We start from the raw sequence: 18,375 nt of genomic DNA on the forward strand, positions 1-18,375 counted from the left end.
TTAAAACTCATTACTATTTTCCGGATTAGAATTCAGCACTAAACAATAGAGTTAATTACAACAGATGATGATTGCTGTGAGCGCTCTGGAGTTCTTAATACGTAAGTGGCTAGGGGGCCACAGCTCTGAGTTTGACACTGTTCGACTAAAACCAGTACAGCTAATGCTGTGAACTATATTTTGTTCTTGTCAAAACAGAAAAAACACAACCTAAAGCTCATAAAATGTCTGAAAAAAGTGTTCAAATAAAAGAGTATGTATTATTGATGTAGATATCACTGATACTGTTTCGGAAAAGTTTGTCTTCTAATTGGGAATCACAAAGCCAGAGGGGTAAACTCAACAGAGAAGCTATGGAAAAACAATTTTACTGTCTTTTTATTTCCCCTCCATTTGATCAAAATGTTGGTTGTTATATTCCAATGCCACAAACCTATTCCATCAAGATAAACAACCTGTCAATCCCATAACGCATCGTGACAAAAACAGTCAATTATAATTATAACCTACATTTCCCCATAAGATCCTAGAGTCTTGGGGTCGGTGTCTATTCTGATTTTCGTATTTTTTATTTAGACTCACTAGTCACGTGTTACATGGAGTTGCTGCCTATGTAGAGAATTTCACAACAGTCTCTTATAAGGTTTCTTTGACTGTTGAGATGCTGCCATACAAGTTAGCCAACCAGCTCACTAGACTTTGGAGCAGACCTAAAGTGTTTATAAAAGCGCTGCTGTATATTTCAATAAAATGATTTGTATGCAGGGCGGTTGTAACATAATCCAAATCTAGATTTTACCACTGACACAGAAATATAAAGGCCTGTTTTTATTAAACTTTCATCTGTTAATAATAGAATCATTTTCCACACAGATACCAATTCATCCGCTCTCATCTTTTTCATTAGTTGATAATCCTCTTACTTTCAAACATTGATATTGTTATAGAGAAGGTCACGGGGCATTGAGACTCTTGCTTTGTAATGGTAATGAAGAAAGTGAGACTTTTAATTCAGAGCTGATGAGCCCACATTCTTCAACAGAAATAATAGTTTTTCAAACCATTCAAATCTACACAAGTCACTTTTTCCTCTGTTATTATTTCCAGTGTATATCTCCAAGGCTTAAGGGAACTCCCTTTCATATCCCATTGAGTGATAACCTGGATTTGTTGAGGATCATTACCATTACAACAGCTGCTTCCTAAATACTGTAACCTTCTCTAGTGATATCAAACGATGCTATATTGTGTGGCATCTCATTCACGCTCTCAGACAAGATACCGATCGGTATGCCTCAAGTCTAAAAAGAAGTGGGATAAAAAATATTTTTTAGTCAATGAGGGCTGGAACACATGAGTCTTGTATGAGTGTATGGGGGACGGTATTGGGATCCCCATTTCTTTCAGGACTCATGTCATACAACTAATAATATCGAATTAATTGCACTCAACTTATAGAAAGGGAGATCATGTCCAAACATTTTTGCCATGCACATTTTTGAACAAACAGAACAAATTGGGTAACACTTAAAAATCATTAATTAACAACAAACAAAATATCTTTATTGAATGTATTATTTTGTCCTAATTTATATTATTCTAGTAAAATCTTTATATTTGAAAAGGTCAAATTAAAGGTTACTTTTTAGAATGAATCCTTCTTTGTGTATTTAAATTAAAATTGTATATGTTTTTTAATCTAAAATGTGAAAAGCGCATGCTATATGTATAAATTAACATTAAGCATCATCCCACGCAACCCGCAAATGTAGGTTTACTTCAATTTCATTGCAGGTACACGAGTAACAAACAAAGTTCAAAGCTGAACCATGCATCACAAAATGTATTACAAAATAGCATGTAATAAATGAACCAACCCACACCATTTGAATTACCCTACGATGACATTTGAACGTATTGTCAGCTGCGCTTTTTATCGAAACATATGGATTCAGGAGGAAGTTCTCCGCGCATGCGCCGTGTTTAGAGCTGAAGCGCAGGCAGGCAGCGCTATGAGAGACCGAGAGAAAAAACACCCCTTATCTGTAAAGACAGGCTTAAAAGTTCATTCCTTTCGCACAAAATTCTTCCTACGTCTCACTCAGGTCACACATTGAACCGTGTTTCTGTGCCTGTGATGCGGAGTGTCTGAGAGGTTTGTAAAATATTATTTCTTTTATTTTAACCACCGCTCTGCGCACTGACACAAAGACAGATGGCTACTCGATTTCACCTATCTTCAATATCATGTTCTACTTTGACGCTAACAAATCGGATAGGCGACGGCTGGGGTCTTTGTTTCGACCGGAAAGCAAAACTGTTGGCTGTCCTTTGTTATGGTTCTGCCGCTTATTTGGGCCGTGCGTGGAATGTAGGCCAAACGAGACGAGCCTTGGTTGGCTAACTTGGTTTCCTTTACTATTTTTTCTCCTCCGTTTCTCCTTTTTTTTGCATCGATCGCGTCTAACGGGAACGTGCGCGGCGCGTAAATGTATGTAAATACGTGTCCGAATGTCGCGAGAAACGCGGTTTGTGTTTGTAACAGAAACTTAGGACGTACGGGGCTGGTTTTGTAGCGCATTAGCCGACATGATCGTCTGCTGGATGTTTAGAGAAACTTCACTTGCTATACCGGATGATTTGGTTTTGGATGCATCCCGTATGTTTGTTACATTGTTGCGCTTGTACGTGAATCGCGTGCGTACGCCAGTCATTTAAATGTATCGAAAAATGTATCAAAGCGCGACGTGAAAATAACAGACGGGTTAAGCGCCGCAAACACCATGCTTTGTTAGAACTTCTTGGACAGCTTGATGTTGTTGACTTAATAGTTTATTCAGTAGTTAAAGGATTGGTGATTTGATTTATCAGCCATGCTGATTCATCTAAGTTGACCATAAACACGAGTCCCCATATGTATCAACTCCAATTATACAGACAAAGTTGTGAATGAATAAGTTACTGTCTAAGTGTAAAACAAATAATTGTTTCATGTTATAGCTTTCAATTATACAGCATGCTCTGAAATCTTTACTATGGGCACGTTTTATATTCCAATGTTTCATTGGGTTTAATTCTTGTTCCCTGCGATATGTAAACATCCTAGTGCCCTTTCCATTATTTATTACATTCTCCATTAATGTCTGCATTCGGATGATACAACGTTCCCAAACATGCCTCATGTTGTCATTAAACCTTAATAATTCACGACGATATTTGTGGCATACATTTGTGAAAATGCATTCACATTTATGCATTTGGCAGACACATTTATCCAAAGCGACTTGCATTGGATGATACTATACATTTGTGGAAAATGCAACATAATGTAATGTTCGTCGTTCAATGTAGAGGTGGTGTTCAAATTCTGTTATTCTTCCCAGGGTTCACTGAATCTCTGCCGAGAGTGGCGTCCCACACCATCATTGCCTGCCAAGCTCTGGAAGTCTCACGAAACTCCCACAAGTGAGATTCAGCGGTCTTTGTGAAGTGAGTGTGTGTTTTACTAGCTGACAAGCTGTGGTCTGTGGATGGGCTGAATGAAGACTTGAGGGGGAATGGTGTGTTCTGAATTACTGTCATCCTCTTTAGTTGGAAATGTTTTATTCATTAAATAATTTTCCTGATTTCTTAAAGGACCGCTAAGATGCATTATGGGATGTGTAGTTCATTCTGTTCATATGTGTGTGTGTTTAGGATGGGTTGTTTAGAGACTGAGGTCAGTCTGCACTGTTAGTCATTGTTTCCAGTCACACTGCCGGCTTGTCTCTGAGCTTGAGCCCAGGGATGACATGGAAAACAAAACCGCTGATCTCTGAACAGAAGGTATTCATTTATTAATATTGCTCAGTTTGTTTTGTTTATGGTGCCCTTTTCCTAAACCAAGTATTACACAGTTACTTGCATGTTGTACTGTCTGATACGGGCAGGATTGATTGGTCTTATTTATGAGACGTGTGCTACTTTTAATAATTGTTTGGGCCTATGACTTTTACCTGGCAGGTAAAAAAAAATCCTATAGGCTTGCATTGCATGAGGGGGCTGATGCATATCAAAGGACCTGTTTCTAAAAGTTTTATTGTTTTCCTTTACATTTACGCCTATAGGCATTTTAATCTAAAACATGTTAAAGTGATCGTTCACACAAAAATAAAAGTTCTGTCATCATGGTCTCACCCACCTGTATGACTTCCTTTCTTCCGCAGAACACAAAGGAAGATATTTTGAAGAATGTTGTTAACTGGTACCCATTCACTTGCATTGGTTTTGTGTCCATACAATAGATCTGAATGGGAGCTAGCGATGTTCGGTTTCCAACTTTTTTCTAAATATCTTCTCTTGTGTTCTGCGCTATATAGGAATAAAGTACGTATAAAGGTTTGAAATGACAAGAGGGTGATTAAAGGATGATAGGATTTTAGGATGAACAATCACTTTAACTTACTTTAGAATAAAGTGTCTGCCTATATGCCTAAATATAAAATATAAGAAACCACATAGTAACCCCCCCAAAAAAGACACCAACCGCATAATGTTCTTTAAAAAAACACTTCAGGAACGGCCTAAGGCAGGTTGCCAAGGTTTGCATACAATCCTCTTCTTTTAATAATAACTATAGGAATATTGAGCAACATGTATTGTCAATATTTAGATGCCATAATTGGAAATCAGTTTGACTTTGCTCTCTTGTTAAACACAGTGTATGTTTTGACTACAACTCTGTATTTTCCCTTGTTTGCATGTAGGTCGAGCAGTAAGCTAAATCAGGGACGTGGAAAGGTGAAAAACAGGCCATGTCGCAGGTTCCCACACCTCCTCCCCCAGGGGAGATGACAACAGGACCTGTGGCAGAGAGCTGGTGTTACACACAGGTGAGAGAGGAATGGAGAGAACGTAAACTAACTGGTGCAGTTTGAGTAGAGAACACGAGGCATGAAGCCTGTTTTTCTACGGCAGGTGAAAGTTGTGAAGTTTTCTTACATGTGGACAATAAACAACTTCAGCTTCTGTCGGGAGGAGATGGGAGAAGTCGTGAGAAGCTCAACCTTCTCGTCTGGGCCCAACGACAAGATGAAATGGTGCGTTTAACTGCGTTCTTAGTGTTTGTGAATGCTCTCAAGTGGCCTCTTGATTACATTCCCGAATTCCCAACCAAAACTTTTCCAAACCCCACGCATATATATACCGCACACACACATCGACTGAAACTTTCTTGCTCTTCTCTCTATAGGTGTTTAAGGGTGAATCCAAAGGGTCTGGACGATGAGAGTAAAGATTATCTCTCTCTGTACTTGCTGCTTGTTAGTTGTCCAAAAAGTGAAGTGAGAGCAAAGTTCAAGTTTTCTTTACTGAACGCCAAAAGAGAAGAAACTAAAGCCATGGGTAAGCCCTTTGTAAAGTTCAGAGGATTGCGTGTGGATGTGAACTGTGGGATATTTTATGTGCTTATATTTTCTTCTCACACCTTCAGAAAGCCAAAGAGCCTACCGCTTCGTCCAGGGAAAGGACTGGGGCTTCAAGAAGTTCATCAGACGAGACTTTTTGCTAGACGAAGCGAACGGACTGCTGCCAGATGACAAGCTCACGCTGTTCTGTGAGGTACCTTGACCTCGGAAATGTATTTGTGGGCAATCCCAACATTGTGGATGTGAATTACATTAACTCTAATGATGTCAAATAAGAGATGCTAGCAAAATAGCTGAAAATAAATGAGCACTTATTCGTTATTGGGCAGCGGCTATAATAAATACCACAGGTTCTTGGCATCCTTGTACACTTTGTGTACGTACATTAAGTGTCCAATGAAAAAGTTTGTCAGATTACTGAAAGCAATGAATCCTTTTTCTGTGTCTTTCTGTTTTAGGTGAGCGTGGTCCAGGACTCTGTAAATATCTCGGGCCAGTCTAACACAAACATGCTAAAGGTTCCGGAGTGTCAACTTTCAGATGATCTGGGTAACTTGTGGGAAGGCTCCAGGTTCACAGACTGCAGCTTGTTCGTTGGAGGGCAAGAGTTCAAAGCGCACAAATCCATACTGGCAGGTGAGCTTGGTTATATGAACAGATTAACGGCCGTTTGAGGTTAACCCAGATTTTATGTTGCTAAAAGGGCAATGCACAAATGGAGAATGTTTAGTGAAATGATAATGAGGCTGTACTGGACACACAGATGATACCCTTAAAGGAACAGTTCACCCGAAAACCCAAATTCTGTCTTCATTTACTCACCCTCAAGTTGTTGCAAATCTTTATGAATTTCTTTCTTCTGATGAACACAGAAAGATAGTTGGAAGAAATATCTTGTAACCAATTGTTATTTGCCCCTATTGGTTAACATATTGGGAAAAATAGCTTTATAAATTACTTTTAGGTGTTTTGAAGAATTAAGGAACGCAAACAGTTCTGCAATTTTCCTACTATGGTAGTCAATGGTGGCCAAGAACTGTTTGGTTACAAGATATTTCTTCCAAATGTCGTTTTCTGTGTTCATCAGTAATCTATACAGATTTGGAACAACTCGATGGTGAGTAAATGATGGCAGAAATTTTGTTTATGGCCCTTTAAACTGTTGATTCATGTTACCCTCGGTGTGCTAATCCTTTTTTTTTTTGGGTTGACAGCGAGATCGCCGGTTTTCAATGCCATGTTTGAACACAAAATGGAAGAGAGTAAAAAAGTAAGTTAAGATAGACACAAATAGGGGCGATTCACATTTCGTGTCTAAAACCATGCGGAAAACGGGGGCCTCACTGCTTTCTCCTTTTTTCCAAAGCGCCTAGGAGTTTGAGCTCTCCTTGCGTATGTCGTTGCTAAGCAACCATGGGCCACGCTAGCCTTTGAGACGAGGAGGTATAAACAAGGGATATATGGATTATATGCACGAAAAATAGCTTGCAATGACTCTGCTACTAGATTTTTATAATAATGTGATCATCGTGTCTCCCTCTTCACTGAGCTTGTCAATATGGTTGGTTCTTGTCACATGACCTGCAGTGTGCGGCATTCTGAAAAGTTGAAATATTTTCATCTGGATGTGGCACCGACGTGCCTAGAAAAGCGGGAGCGTCGCACCGCATGCGCATCGTGACTGTGTCATTCCCGATTTGGGCGCGCTTGTTGCACGAATATGCACGCGCCAAAGATGCGGAATGTGAATGGCCCCATAATCTGTACTTTTTGTATACTACAAATCGCTGCTGTCCTTCTGAAACCTTGTGTCTCCGTATTTTCTGCTTTCTATTTTTTGTCATAAATCATTATTATTCGTCACCAAATAATAGGCCAAATAATTGTTTTTGCAATAGTGCTTTTTAATGTCCAAACCGCGTTATCGTATTATACAATGTAGTTGAATTTCATTTTCTGATTCTGTTGCAGAACCGTGTGGACATCAGTGATGTTGACCCGGATGTATTTAGGGAAATGATGGTATTTATTTACACTGGTAAAGCTCCTAACCTGGAGAAAATGGCTGACAACCTGTTAGCTGCTGCAGACAAGGTATAAGGGCTTGAAGAGATCTCTCATGTTCTGTCGGTCGCTATACCTGTATTTGACCTCCAGTGTGTTTGTCTGTCTGTACAGTATGCTCTAGAAAGATTAAAAGTATTATGTGAAGAGGCTCTCTGTAACAGTCTGTCTGTAGAGAACGTGGCAGACATCCTCATTCTGGCCGACCTCCACAGCGCCGAGCAGCTTAAAGCACAAGCCATCGACTTTATTAATAGGCAAGTACACACACACGAAGAATCACATTTATTCTTGATTGACTTAGCGACCGGCGGTACGTGCAGCATCTATTAGCGACAGATTTTTTTAGTTTTGAATCACAAAAGGGCTCTTTTCTGAGTGATTGTTTTTCTCCTCAGGTGCAGTGTTCTCAGGCAGCTGGGCTGTAAGGATGGCAAAAACTGGAATAGCAAGTATGTGTGCCAACTTGTTGCAACCTTCCAAAACCTTAATTCGCTCCCATTTATGACTTAATAGCATGTATGTATGTTTTTACAGGTATCACTTAAGACACATTAGGGCTTTAACAAGATGCTAGCTTTTCTGTAGTGTAATTGTATATTTTACAAGTAGTGAATCCATCTGTGGCGTGTTGTTAATGATCATACCCACAGGAATTACAATTGTAGCACAGAATCAGAAGTTCACCCACCTTACACCGCTAAAGTCACGTTGCTAAAAGTGGTTTAAAGAGATTGTTAGGATATGTATCAGTGTGGAACAAGTCTTATTTTATCAGAATTAAGATTCAGAACATCGCCTTATAGTAAGTGCATTACTATTCCTAACCAGCAAAAAGATGCTTCAGATTTTCTGCAGTGATGCCTCCGATGTCGTCTTTAGAGCTTAAGTTGTTTTGAAACCAGAACATTCCTTTTAAATGGCATAATTTCACTAATCTAGGTTATTTTGTTCATTTAATGAGTGTCAAACTGTTTTCCGATAAATGTTTGTTTTTGCTTTTACAGTCACGCTGCAGATATAATGGAGACGGCGGGTTGGAAGGCGATGATTCAGTCTCATCCTCACCTCGTGGCCGAGGCGTTCCGCGCTCTCGCCTCCGCCCAGTGCCCCCCTTTCGGTCTGCCTAGGAAACGGCTAAAACAGTCCTGACCTTTGCCCTCACTGACTGCATATAATATGACGCATGAGGAGGCAACTACCCCACAAAGCCCTTTCCCCACCCCCTTTCACTCAACCTTATCGAATCCACAACAAAGTGGCTTGTTTAAACCACTGTGGTCACTGCACGAGAGGAAGAAGAAATGGACTTCGCAGTGGATGCTGCCATGCTGTTTACTATGGGCTGCTGAAGTCTCGGTGGAAATTGGCCTTAAGGATTCACCCCCTGTTCCTTTGTCTCTACATGTAGCTATGTGCCTGCTACGACTGATCCCAGACCTGTCTGGATTGCACTAGCTCCTACATAATGCAGTAGTTTTAACATGGTGGTGTTAATGATCTTGTACGTCACGGTCGTGGGGCGGGGTTACGTCCGGTCTTGTGAACTTTTGACTTTTCCGAAAACCTAGTATACACTCACTAAACGCATAGCTACGCACACGCATCAAGTGCAAAGTTCGTCTCCACTGACACTTTTAAAAGTGTTAATGTTGCCCATATTGCTGGCAAAATGACTCATGTTTATCATCGTTCAGATTGGCGTAAGTATTAACTGAGGTTGTGAAGTGAAATGTGATGCAGTTCACATTGAATATCACAAGAAAACAGGTAAAGATGTCGATATTTTGCACCAAGTTCAACTGTTTGGTAAATATGACGATTTGTTTACCGTGTTGTTTACAGAACTTGTTTTCCCCTTTTTTCACACAGAGTTAGTTTTGACCTTAGATGAAGGTGAATTTATTTTCCATGGTTGACATACTCTATGGAACAGGAGAGTTCTTTGTGTTTGAAAAATGTATTGTGGTTCAGAAGAACTTTGATTTATTGCTTTGGAAATAAAATGGCAAAGAAGTATTTGTGCATGATTTCTTTAAGGACAACACTTTACATTAAGGTTGTATTTGTTATCATTACCAATCAAAGTCATAGTTCACGCAAAAATTCTGTCATTATTTACTCACCCTCTTGTCATTTCAAACCTGTATGACTTTCTTACGCAGATCACAAAAAATAAGTTCCATATCTAATTTTGTGTTCTGCGGAAGAAAGTCCTACAGGTTTGAAATGACAAGAGGATTAGAAAATGACAAAACTTTATTTTTGGGGTGAATTATCCCTTTAATTTTAGCGTTTATAATTTTTCTTAAACAAAACTTGTTTGCTTACAAGATAAACGTAAATCAACAAAACTGCATTTGTATTACTCAACATGAACATTTGACAATTAGTCATCTTTGTTAATGTTACTAATGTCAACAAATAGAACCTTATTGTAACATGTTAGTCAAAATTCATCTGTTTATTTTCTATTCCTAGTCCTACTTGGTACGTTGTTTTGTTTACATGAAATGAAATATTTCACTTGTTAAAAAGTGATTTTTGTATCTGTTCAGACTAATTTGTAAAACAAGTCTGTAAAGAATTGATTTTTTTATAAAAGTGTTAAATGAATTTCATCGCTACCTGGATGTTAATGTGTGCTTGGGGTCAAACATCTAGAGACAACTTGAGATCAGAGTCGTGCAAATCTTCCAACACCCTGTTTGTCAAGGTTTTAGATTACAGCCTCACTGACACCGTGTACATTTGAAAGATTAGAGTCTGTGCATATGATCTGACCTATCATAAATGTTCTAAACGGGGTCTGCTGCTGTGAAATGGTGCTGTCTATTATTCATTATAGATTATGGGTTAAACTGCCAGAGGACACCGTTAAAACTGACAGCAGCGGCAGAAGGATACTGGGGGTTTTGAGAGGATTTTGTTACACAAAATTGTACTACAGATATGACTTTTTTTAGTTTTGCTTTGTCCACCGTGATCATCTTTATAACACTTTCAATATTATACAATCAGAGAGAAGAAACAAACACGCAAGGGAGTGTTTGGAAATTTCCAGTTAACAGATGTAGTTTTTAATAACAGAAACAAAAACCGGGGAGACAGTGGAGCACATTATGACAATAATAATCTTATATTGTAAACACAAAAACATTACGAAACAGAGGGAATCACAAGTGACATCAATACTAAATGTTTCACATTTTTCTGTTCCTAAATCCCAGCCATTTTTAATCTTTTGAAACTTTACACTGATGACATCACAAGGGTCACTGAGAATGGGGTCACTGTTGCATGTACGCGTGTTAGTCTTGTCCAAATGAGAAGCATGAGGTTTAGACATGAGCTATAGCATTTTCAGATCTAAGGTTTTAAAGGGACGGTTTACCAAACATTTTTAACTCTGCCTTCATTTACACGCCTACATGTTGTTTCAAACATGCATAACTTTCTTTTGTAAAATAAAAAAATGTAGTTGTGTGGGTAAAGAATAAAAGCATTTCATCGGTATGTCAGAAAGGTAAACGTACGTAGGATAAAAGGGTGGTTCCGTTTCTGACCTCTGCTTTCATGTGTCCGGTTCTTTGTTTAGCAGGAAGAGGTAATCTCGGCAGTGTTATCCCACAGAAGTATAGGGCGTGTCACTGTGGTAGTTGTAGTCCGGGCAGACCTTCTGGACCAGCTTGTAGTCTGCGCTGAAGAAGTCAATGTAGATGCAGATGACTTTAAAGGGCTTGGAGCAAAGCCAGGACACATGACTTTGGGTCTGCTCCTGGAGACAGACCCTGTTTGGGAAGTCACTGCAAGCAGACGTCCTCTTGCTGCGATCCGTCTTCTCATATTCCACGCGACAATTGAAAGCCTTATTGTCTTTAGGTACCTCTATGGTTTCCTGCTGCATGATCTCAAAATCTACAGCCTTGGAGGGCGGGACCAGACTGACGGACACGTTGCCAAGCCCGGTGGAATTGTGGCGGAAATAGACGCTGAAGGTTCCGTTGCCGTGGTCGACGATTTTCCCTGTGATGAGAAGGTTTAGCTTGACTGTTTTGATGTTGGAATGAAAGTCGCCCCAGCCGAACATCTTCTTAAACTTGCCTGTTTTCACATAGGGGCGGCGTCTGGCCCTGGATAGGGTTCCCTCTGTGTCGGTGAGGTTGGATAACCAAGTCCACAGATCTAGTGCTCCAGGGTCTGGTGCAGCATCAAGGCTTTGAGCGTTAGATTGGGACGGGTGGGGGAAAAGCCGCAGGGATTTGAGAGTCCCAGAACGGGAGTCGGGAGACGAGACGCTCGACTCCTTATCACTTTCACTCCAACCCAGAGGCGACACAGCTGTTCTGAGCTCTACTCCGCAAGTCACCTTCAAAGACAAAAGCAGAGAAGGTTAACTAAAGTGGTTGTACATGCCAAATATTTATAGTCAAAGATCCACTACACATACAATGGATGCAAAGATTTTCCATAAATCAGAATGCAACAGCGTTTGCAAGCAAACATAAAAAACGTTAATTTTTATATATCAAAATATATTATTAATTGTTTTAAATGGTGATGACAGGTACATATCCAATTACCTATTTGCCATAAACTGTACGAATGTACATGTTGCACAAGCTAGTGCAATATAGATATAACAACATGAACAACATGAGTGTGTTGATTTGAGAATACACAGAGCATGAAGTGAGACTCACTGGTATGAATATTCAGAAGATTAAAAGGAATAGAAAGAGAAAGCTGCGTCAGACTGTTTTGTTTTTAATGATGCAAACAGGATGTAACAGTATGAGACTGTGAGAGGTGAGAGTTTACTGACAAAATAAACACCTTCTTCAAGTCCAAGACAGTGACATCCACACACAAACAAACACACTCCTAAATCACACGCGAACTCATCTTTCTGAACAAATACAAAACTATATAAATAAACAGAACAGCCCAGAAATAAATATACATTTGTCATAATATTCTAAGTAAATGGAACTAAATGAGCATTATATTGCAATATTTTTCTGATAAGCTGCTTTGAGACAATGTGAATTGTAAACAGCACTATATAATAAAAATGATAGTAGGAAGAACAGGGCAGAGCTGCTCGGTCTGTAATCTTTCCATCCAGAAACATCTTTACATTTAGTCCCAAAAAGGCTGTTTAGTTACAATCCTTTTGAGTGTGTCTATATGCATTTCTTGTTAATTTTCAAAGAACCAGGCGAAAATATATTTAGGAGACATACATCATCATTTGAAATATCATGTTTTTTTAGCTCAGAGCCTGATGGGTAGAGGGCTTTATGTGTGAACAGATTTTGTCTGACTACTAGACAATGTTTGGTTTCTTCTATATTCTACAAATCCAAGAGACTAAAACATTGGCACTGCCCTCTTGAAAAACGTGTATGAAAATTTCATCACAAAGTGGAAATTGGATAATTTTCCTCGCCCATTAATCCCTTCTGAGTGGAAAGAGATGTATTTGTTAGAAACATAATGAACACTTTCATTCTCTTTAAAGTCAAGAGATTTGGGACCTGTTCCTAATCCGACATTTCACAGTTCATGGGTGGAATGATGCAGAAAAAAATTATATTAAAAGTCTGAGTGTAGGTTATGAAAATGAAAGTCTCTTGAGAGATGATTTAAGACTGAGCCATCACACAGGTTGCCATTTCATCTTCGGTTGGTTTATGGGCTTAAAACCTTAAATTAACCTCTGCATGGGCCTTCTGAAGTCAATTCATATGCATTGGAAATAATCTTTCGAAAATAACGCACACTGCACTCACACAATTTTTTCCTCCTTTGAGAAATAAGTAAAATTGATGGATTAGAGGCCCTGTGGAAACTGGATTAAGATTTACAGAGAAAATGAGAGGTGCTGTTACAAAGAGCGTATAACAGAGGGTTATAAATACTGTCCAGTCTCTTTCTATCAAAAACTATGAAATAATTTAAACCAATATTTGTTATCAACAATAACAAAAATGTATGAAATGGAACATTATTTGTCAATAGGGTGACTGATAGCAACAGAAACAATAAAATGTCTAGTAATACTACTACTACTTTTACAACTACTAATAATAATGCATTTATTATTACCATTATTATAAAGTATATCAGTATATTATTCTCTTTATCTATCTCACCAGTGGCAACCTGACAAATAAAAATACTTATTCATTTTAAATAACACAACTTTTAAAAAAATCATTGTTGTTTTAATTCAAATGTAATTTTGGTAGAATAAAGAATTCAATTAAAACACATACCATGTGCAAACAGAGCAAAAGCAGCGCAGAGTAACACTGGCACATCTCTGTCGGGTATACGAGTCCAGATTTTGGTTAGTAAAGATCAGGTCCAGTCGTGAAAGAGTCTCGTGTTTGTATGCCTACAAACAAACAAAACATCGAGATTTATATAAATAAAATGCTTTTTAAATGAGTCCAGAAATATGATGTTCAGTAAAATTAAGGAATACTATCTTCTAATTAAATGTAATGCCTTATAAATGACACATTGTTATAAAAAACTGTTTTACATTTATTAACATGCAATCAGCGTAAAATAAACAAAACAAATAAATAAATGTATCATATAAATATATAAAAGGGTCACTTTTAGAATAACTCACACTTTCACCGTGAGGCTGACGCCATGCATCTTTGTAAAATGAGCATCCTTGTACAGTTCACTTCAACAGATAAACATCACTCCACCAGAGCGCCGACTAAAGTGAGCAGCAACACAAACTTCTTTGCTTTTGATTAAAACAATATAATCTTCTTCACTCGACGTGGCTCATGTCCAGCTGGATTAAATCCTCTTAGCTTTGCTCATCTGGCTCTCTGCGCATTACCGCCGCAACACTCACATGTACCATAACGCGATTATGAGTGTATGTGATTGTCCGTCCATAAGAAATAAACTCTCCTCAAGGTAACAGTCCGGGGTTTGGTGCATCCTTGCCTGCTCGCTCTCTTAACTGATGCTCTGCGAGAGGATGAGTAATTTTGAGTTTTAATAGTGGAGGCGCTGAGCCCTACCCCTCAACATCAGCACCAATAACAGTTCTTCTATGCATGTTAACCCATTTAAAACCCCGTTGTGTTACGAGGCACTTTGTTGCTTTATAAAACAGTCGAACACTTGGAGTTTCTCTTTTGGGGGTCTGCGTGATATTTACATAGTTCTGTTTTTTTAACCTCTCGTGACAATAGCCTGCCAAAGATGCTGTTTAATGCCTACCCAAACAAACCAATACAGCATGTGTGATATAATATCTGTTTACAAAAATCAAGCCGCAGATAGGCCTATATAGTAACCATTTATAACGAGAGTAACATAGACGCTTGAATGGGTTTATATTATTTCTGAAGTCTAGCGAGTTCACATTCAAGATGACAAAATGCCATCTTTAGTCGCTCTGTTTCCGAAAAGAGTGTATATCGTAAGATTTATGTTTGTAATAACAATTAAACAGTGCAAAATAAAAAACAACGCTGGTGAGCGAGCGCAGACGTGTTTATTTGAAAGCAGCGGCCCCATGTGGTTGTGATCGATAGTACACTTCAGGCTATTGAAAAGTGACCAACACAGCCAAACAGTTCTGTCAATGCACGATTTATTATTTACAGATGCAAATGGTACTGTAGAACAGAAATAGCGTAACAGTGCGATAAATATTCACTAAAACGTTCAAAGATTAGATCAATTATTGCAAACCGAACAAAAACAGAGCACACCTGTGCGGACCTCTTCACAAAACCAAGCCACATCTGGGCCTCAAAAGATAACCTGCAAGAAAACTCTCACAGAAAAAAATCACTGAAAGGTTTCTTTAATGATCTTATTACGATTCTTCACCATAGTGGTTAACATGGACCTGAAGTTAGCTGTAGAAGAGGTTTCGGTGTGTTTGGTATCACCGGAGGCTGGGACTGTTTTTTGGCAGCCTCTATTAATCTTAGGCTTCACGCTGAACAGATCTGACGGTGTCTTAAAACCATCCGAATCTTCAAACAACTCATCCTGCAGGCCATTCGAGTCCTTGATCTCGACACCATTTTGAGCTTCCCGGCTCTGTTCTGCACTAGCCACGGCAACAACTTCAGGCGTGTCATCAAACTTTAGCACCCGTCGTGTTCCCTCTATGCCACCGCATGCTTGCTGCTCGTCAGTTCTGTCCCTCTTCTGTTTGGAGTTCTGCCTTGAACTTGTGTTTAATCTTGAACTCTCATCAGGTTGTGGTTTATCTTTGTGTGTAATACTCATGCTAAGCTTGGGTGAAAAGCGCTGCTGGGATAAAGTGTTGTTTATGGAAGGCTTCCTTTTAACTGGTTTTGTCCCACCGATGGGCGGCCAGAGTGCAGCTCTGTGTTTCTTACGCTGCCGTGGCTTCACTTTGGTCAAGGATGGGTCTGTCTGAATGGAGGCCAAATATTTGCAACGTCGCAAGATCCTAAACACATGCACATAAAAATCAACTTATCACATAGGTTTTTACTTAGTACTCCTATAAATATCAAAATGTGAAATTGATATTTGGTCAATATAAAAAATAACTACTTTAAACAGGCACAAACTTTACTAAAATATTCTTGTTTGGACGTGAACTAATACGGATAAGGCTTATCTGAATTTCAGTTTTGATAGTGAATGCTGTTTGAACGTACCGCTGCTGAAACACATGAGGTCTGGAGCAGAAAGTTCGAGTTCGGTGTCTGTCTGCAGAATCGTAGCCGTGTCCCGCCAGCTTTCTGATCTGGATTAGGCTGGTCCACAATAGCCTAACATTTTACATTGGACGAATTCAGAAAGTTTGAGACATACAAATGATCTATGAGTATTTTTATAAAATTCGAATTTTTCTCATTTAGTTGAATAAATGATCTTTAAATGGGACAGATCATCACCACAAGTGACATGTTTCTTGTTTACAGATAAAAGACTCCTAAGTGTCGTTCTGGTTATTATTATCGCTGTATTATGCACACATGAAACTATTTAGGAAATATGTTCAAATATTGCTGTTGTTTCAATATCAAACAAAGCTTCGATGTACGTTTTTCTTTTAATACCATTGTGACATTCATTATTCAGCACTACATACCCCCTCTTCCTATGCCGACCTCGCTGAGGGTGCCACTTCTTAAGAAGAACCCACTGGTCACAAGACAAAGATGCTGGATCTATTACATAAAGAAATAAAAAACGTAAACAACACAAATATAAACCGAACCCTTATTTCTCAAGAGAGATGCTTACTCTTGTCTCTGTTTTTCGTTTTCGAAGGCGTCTGTCTTCTCATCTTGGAGAAAAGTATCTCACATTCTCTGCACCTTGCAGTATGAACATCAGGATTAGGAGAGCTGGGACCCGACTCCACTGTAAACTCAGCGCTGGATTCATCCAATGCGGAATCACATTCGTCAACGTCTTCTCGCTCAGATACAAGAGGGTTACTAGACCTCGCCTCTGGCACAGCTGTGTTACTCATCACTCTGAGTTTTCGTAACGTGTCTTCGGCCATTGCAGTTGAATTGAGGGAGATCTTCGGACCCATTCTTGATGACTTTGCTTGCGATTTAACAGTCCCGTGAGTCTCATCTTGTTCAATTATTTTTCTATTGCCAACAGCGAGTTCAATAATATTCCCATCCGCCTGGCTTGACTCAGTGTCACTTGATAACAGCATCGAGCTGGACTTGGGTCTGGTGGAAGCAGCCTTCTTGCCAATGGACCCATGCTTTGAAACCCTGTTGCTTTCCCCTTTTTTCAAGTCCTCTTGCTGTCGTCTTTTAAGTACCGAAGTTCGACGCAGTTTCATGGAGACAGATCTGGCCGTGACCTCACTGATAACCAAGACGTTCACCTGTAATGATTTAAAATATTTAGACAAGGATCAAATCACAAAATATTACAAACCATACAATCACAGAAATTGACAATCAAATATAATCTCTGCGTTTTTCTTTCCTGACTCATAAGGAAGATCTTCTACCTCTCTGCTGCATCCTGATTCTGCTCTTTGGGGAAAGTAAGCGAGGTATTGGTAGCATTCCCTAAAAAAACAGTCATTCAAACATACAACACGCTGATATTAACTAATCTCACAATTGTACAGCGAGTCATTGACTAATGTGCTAACCAACCTGGATGCCAAGATGGCAAACTTATGTTTGTTTGTGTGTGTGTGCGCATGCGTGAGTGTTTGTTTTGCAACTAAGTTAACGTTAACCAAAGCTCTGTGTTCGTTACAAGCTAATGGTAACAATAAAATAAATTAAAACATTTTAACATGCTTACGTTTACTAGCAAACCCCATCACACATAAAGTCACACAGGCTGTGTTTTAAAACTTAGTTGGTAGTAACGAAGATGCATTTTGGGCAACAAAGCTTTTGTTTTGAGACACGACCACACTCTCTTTACACGAAGTGAGAGGATAACCTGAACCCACAAACATGTCGTTTTATTTGGATTATACGATTGATTTATCTCACAAATATCACGTTCGTGATGTTCAACTCGTGCTGTTCGCTCAATGAAATAACGTACTTTGAAAACTCCACCGTCATACCAAGTACAAAACCTGACGCACATTTCTTACTTTCTTTTGAAATATCCGTAGTCTGTTTCTTCGGTAATGTCCATCACTTTTAATCCGAATTTGACGCAGATTTGTCAGATGAAACGAAATGCTGATCACCTCAGTCAGTCAGTCGGACATGAATCCATGAATCGCGCGAATAGTCATTAACCGGAAGTTGCAGTTCAACTATAGCGGCCTTTAGGGGGCGCCAAAATATACTATCCTTATTCAGCTAGTTGTTTACTTTGTGTAACTTGACATTGTGTGATTACAGTTTTTCTCAATTGTTTACACACATTT

At 39.1% G+C, this 18,375-nt stretch overlaps 3 protein-coding genes across 14 annotated transcripts; 1 reads left to right on the forward strand and 2 right to left on the reverse strand.

The window, feature by feature from the left end:
- The first annotated feature begins 1,938 nt into the window (after positions 1-1,938).
- spoplb (speckle type BTB/POZ protein like b) lies at positions 1,939-10,083 on the forward strand. Of its 9 annotated transcripts, none has more exons than XM_079482790.1 (13): positions 1,939-2,155; positions 3,384-3,489; positions 3,697-3,825; positions 4,746-4,871; positions 4,957-5,078; positions 5,231-5,382; positions 5,471-5,598; positions 5,864-6,041; positions 6,620-6,675; positions 7,377-7,499; positions 7,584-7,726; positions 7,868-7,921; positions 8,477-10,083. In XM_079482790.1, the coding sequence occupies exons 4-13, from the start codon at positions 4,794-4,796 to the stop codon at positions 8,619-8,621; spliced, it is 1,179 nt and encodes a 392-aa protein (XP_079338916.1). In that variant the 5' UTR covers positions 1,939-2,155; positions 3,384-3,489; positions 3,697-3,825; positions 4,746-4,793; the 3' UTR covers positions 8,622-10,083. The 9 variants fall into 9 exon arrangements, with proteins under 9 accessions (XP_079338916.1, XP_079338922.1, XP_079338917.1 ...); XM_079482796.1 differs by having other exon boundaries at positions 4,964-5,078; XM_079482791.1 differs by having other exon boundaries at positions 1,971-2,155; positions 3,384-3,560.
- A 438-nt stretch (positions 10,084-10,521) lies between these two features.
- nxph2b (neurexophilin 2b) lies at positions 10,522-14,476 on the reverse strand. Its single transcript, XM_079482732.1, has 3 exons — positions 14,116-14,476; positions 13,751-13,872; positions 10,522-11,838 (listed from the first exon to the last, which is right to left on the reverse strand). The coding sequence occupies exons 2-3, from the start codon at positions 13,793-13,795 to the stop codon at positions 11,092-11,094; spliced, it is 792 nt and encodes a 263-aa protein (XP_079338858.1). The 5' UTR covers positions 13,796-13,872; positions 14,116-14,476; the 3' UTR covers positions 10,522-11,091.
- A 512-nt stretch (positions 14,477-14,988) lies between these two features.
- Positions 14,989-18,273, reverse strand: LOC306909852 (uncharacterized protein). 4 transcript variants are annotated; one of them, XM_079483936.1, is made up of 6 exons: positions 18,094-18,273; positions 17,485-17,545; positions 16,749-17,355; positions 16,594-16,672; positions 16,157-16,270; positions 14,989-15,942 (listed from the first exon to the last, which is right to left on the reverse strand). In XM_079483936.1, exons 1-6 carry the CDS (start codon positions 18,135-18,137, stop codon positions 15,306-15,308), a joined length of 1,542 nt encoding a protein of 513 aa, XP_079340062.1. In that variant the 5' UTR covers positions 18,138-18,273; the 3' UTR covers positions 14,989-15,305. The 4 variants fall into 4 exon arrangements, with proteins under 4 accessions (XP_079340062.1, XP_079340063.1, XP_079340064.1 ...); XM_079483937.1 differs by having other exon boundaries at positions 18,085-18,238; XM_079483938.1 differs by lacking the exon at positions 17,485-17,545 and having other exon boundaries at positions 18,094-18,265.
- Positions 18,274-18,375: the final 102 nt, after the last annotated feature.

The sequence above is a fragment of the Barbatula barbatula genome (genome assembly GCF_947034865.1).
Source record: "Barbatula barbatula genome assembly, chromosome: 20".
Classification (NCBI taxonomy): Eukaryota; Metazoa; Chordata; class Actinopteri; order Cypriniformes; family Nemacheilidae; genus Barbatula; species Barbatula barbatula.

What these genes read in the sequence shown, in the direction of transcription:
- LOC306909852 (XM_079483936.1), bottom strand. Translation starts at nt 18,137, where the DNA reads ATGGACATTACCGAAGAAACAGACTACGGATATTTCAAAAGAAA. An exon ending in AACGAAAAACAGAGACAAGA is followed by an intron (nt 16,673 to 16,748) that starts GTAAGCATCTCT and finishes TTTATGTAATAG; the next exon opens with ATCCAGCATCTTTGTCTTGT. An exon ending in CCTCATGTGTTTCAGCAGCG is followed by an intron (nt 15,943 to 16,156) that starts GTACGTTCAAAC and finishes GCATGTGTTTAG; the next exon opens with GATCTTGCGACGTTGCAAAT.
- nxph2b (XM_079482732.1), bottom strand. Translation starts at nt 13,795, where the DNA reads ATGTGCCAGTGTTACTCTGCGCTGCTTTTGCTCTGTTTGCACATG. An exon ending in TTTTGCTCTGTTTGCACATG is followed by an intron (nt 11,839 to 13,750) that starts GTATGTGTTTTA and finishes TTGTCTTTGAAG; the next exon opens with GTGACTTGCGGAGTAGAGCT.
- spoplb (XM_079482790.1), top strand. Translation starts at nt 4,794, where the DNA reads ATGTCGCAGGTTCCCACACCTCCTCCCCCAGGGGAGATGACAACAGGA. An exon ending in AGCTCACGCTGTTCTGTGAG is followed by an intron (nt 5,599 to 5,863) that starts GTACCTTGACCT and finishes TTTCTGTTTTAG; the next exon opens with GTGAGCGTGGTCCAGGACTC. An exon ending in GCACAAATCCATACTGGCAG is followed by an intron (nt 6,042 to 6,619) that starts GTGAGCTTGGTT and finishes TTGGGTTGACAG; the next exon opens with CGAGATCGCCGGTTTTCAAT.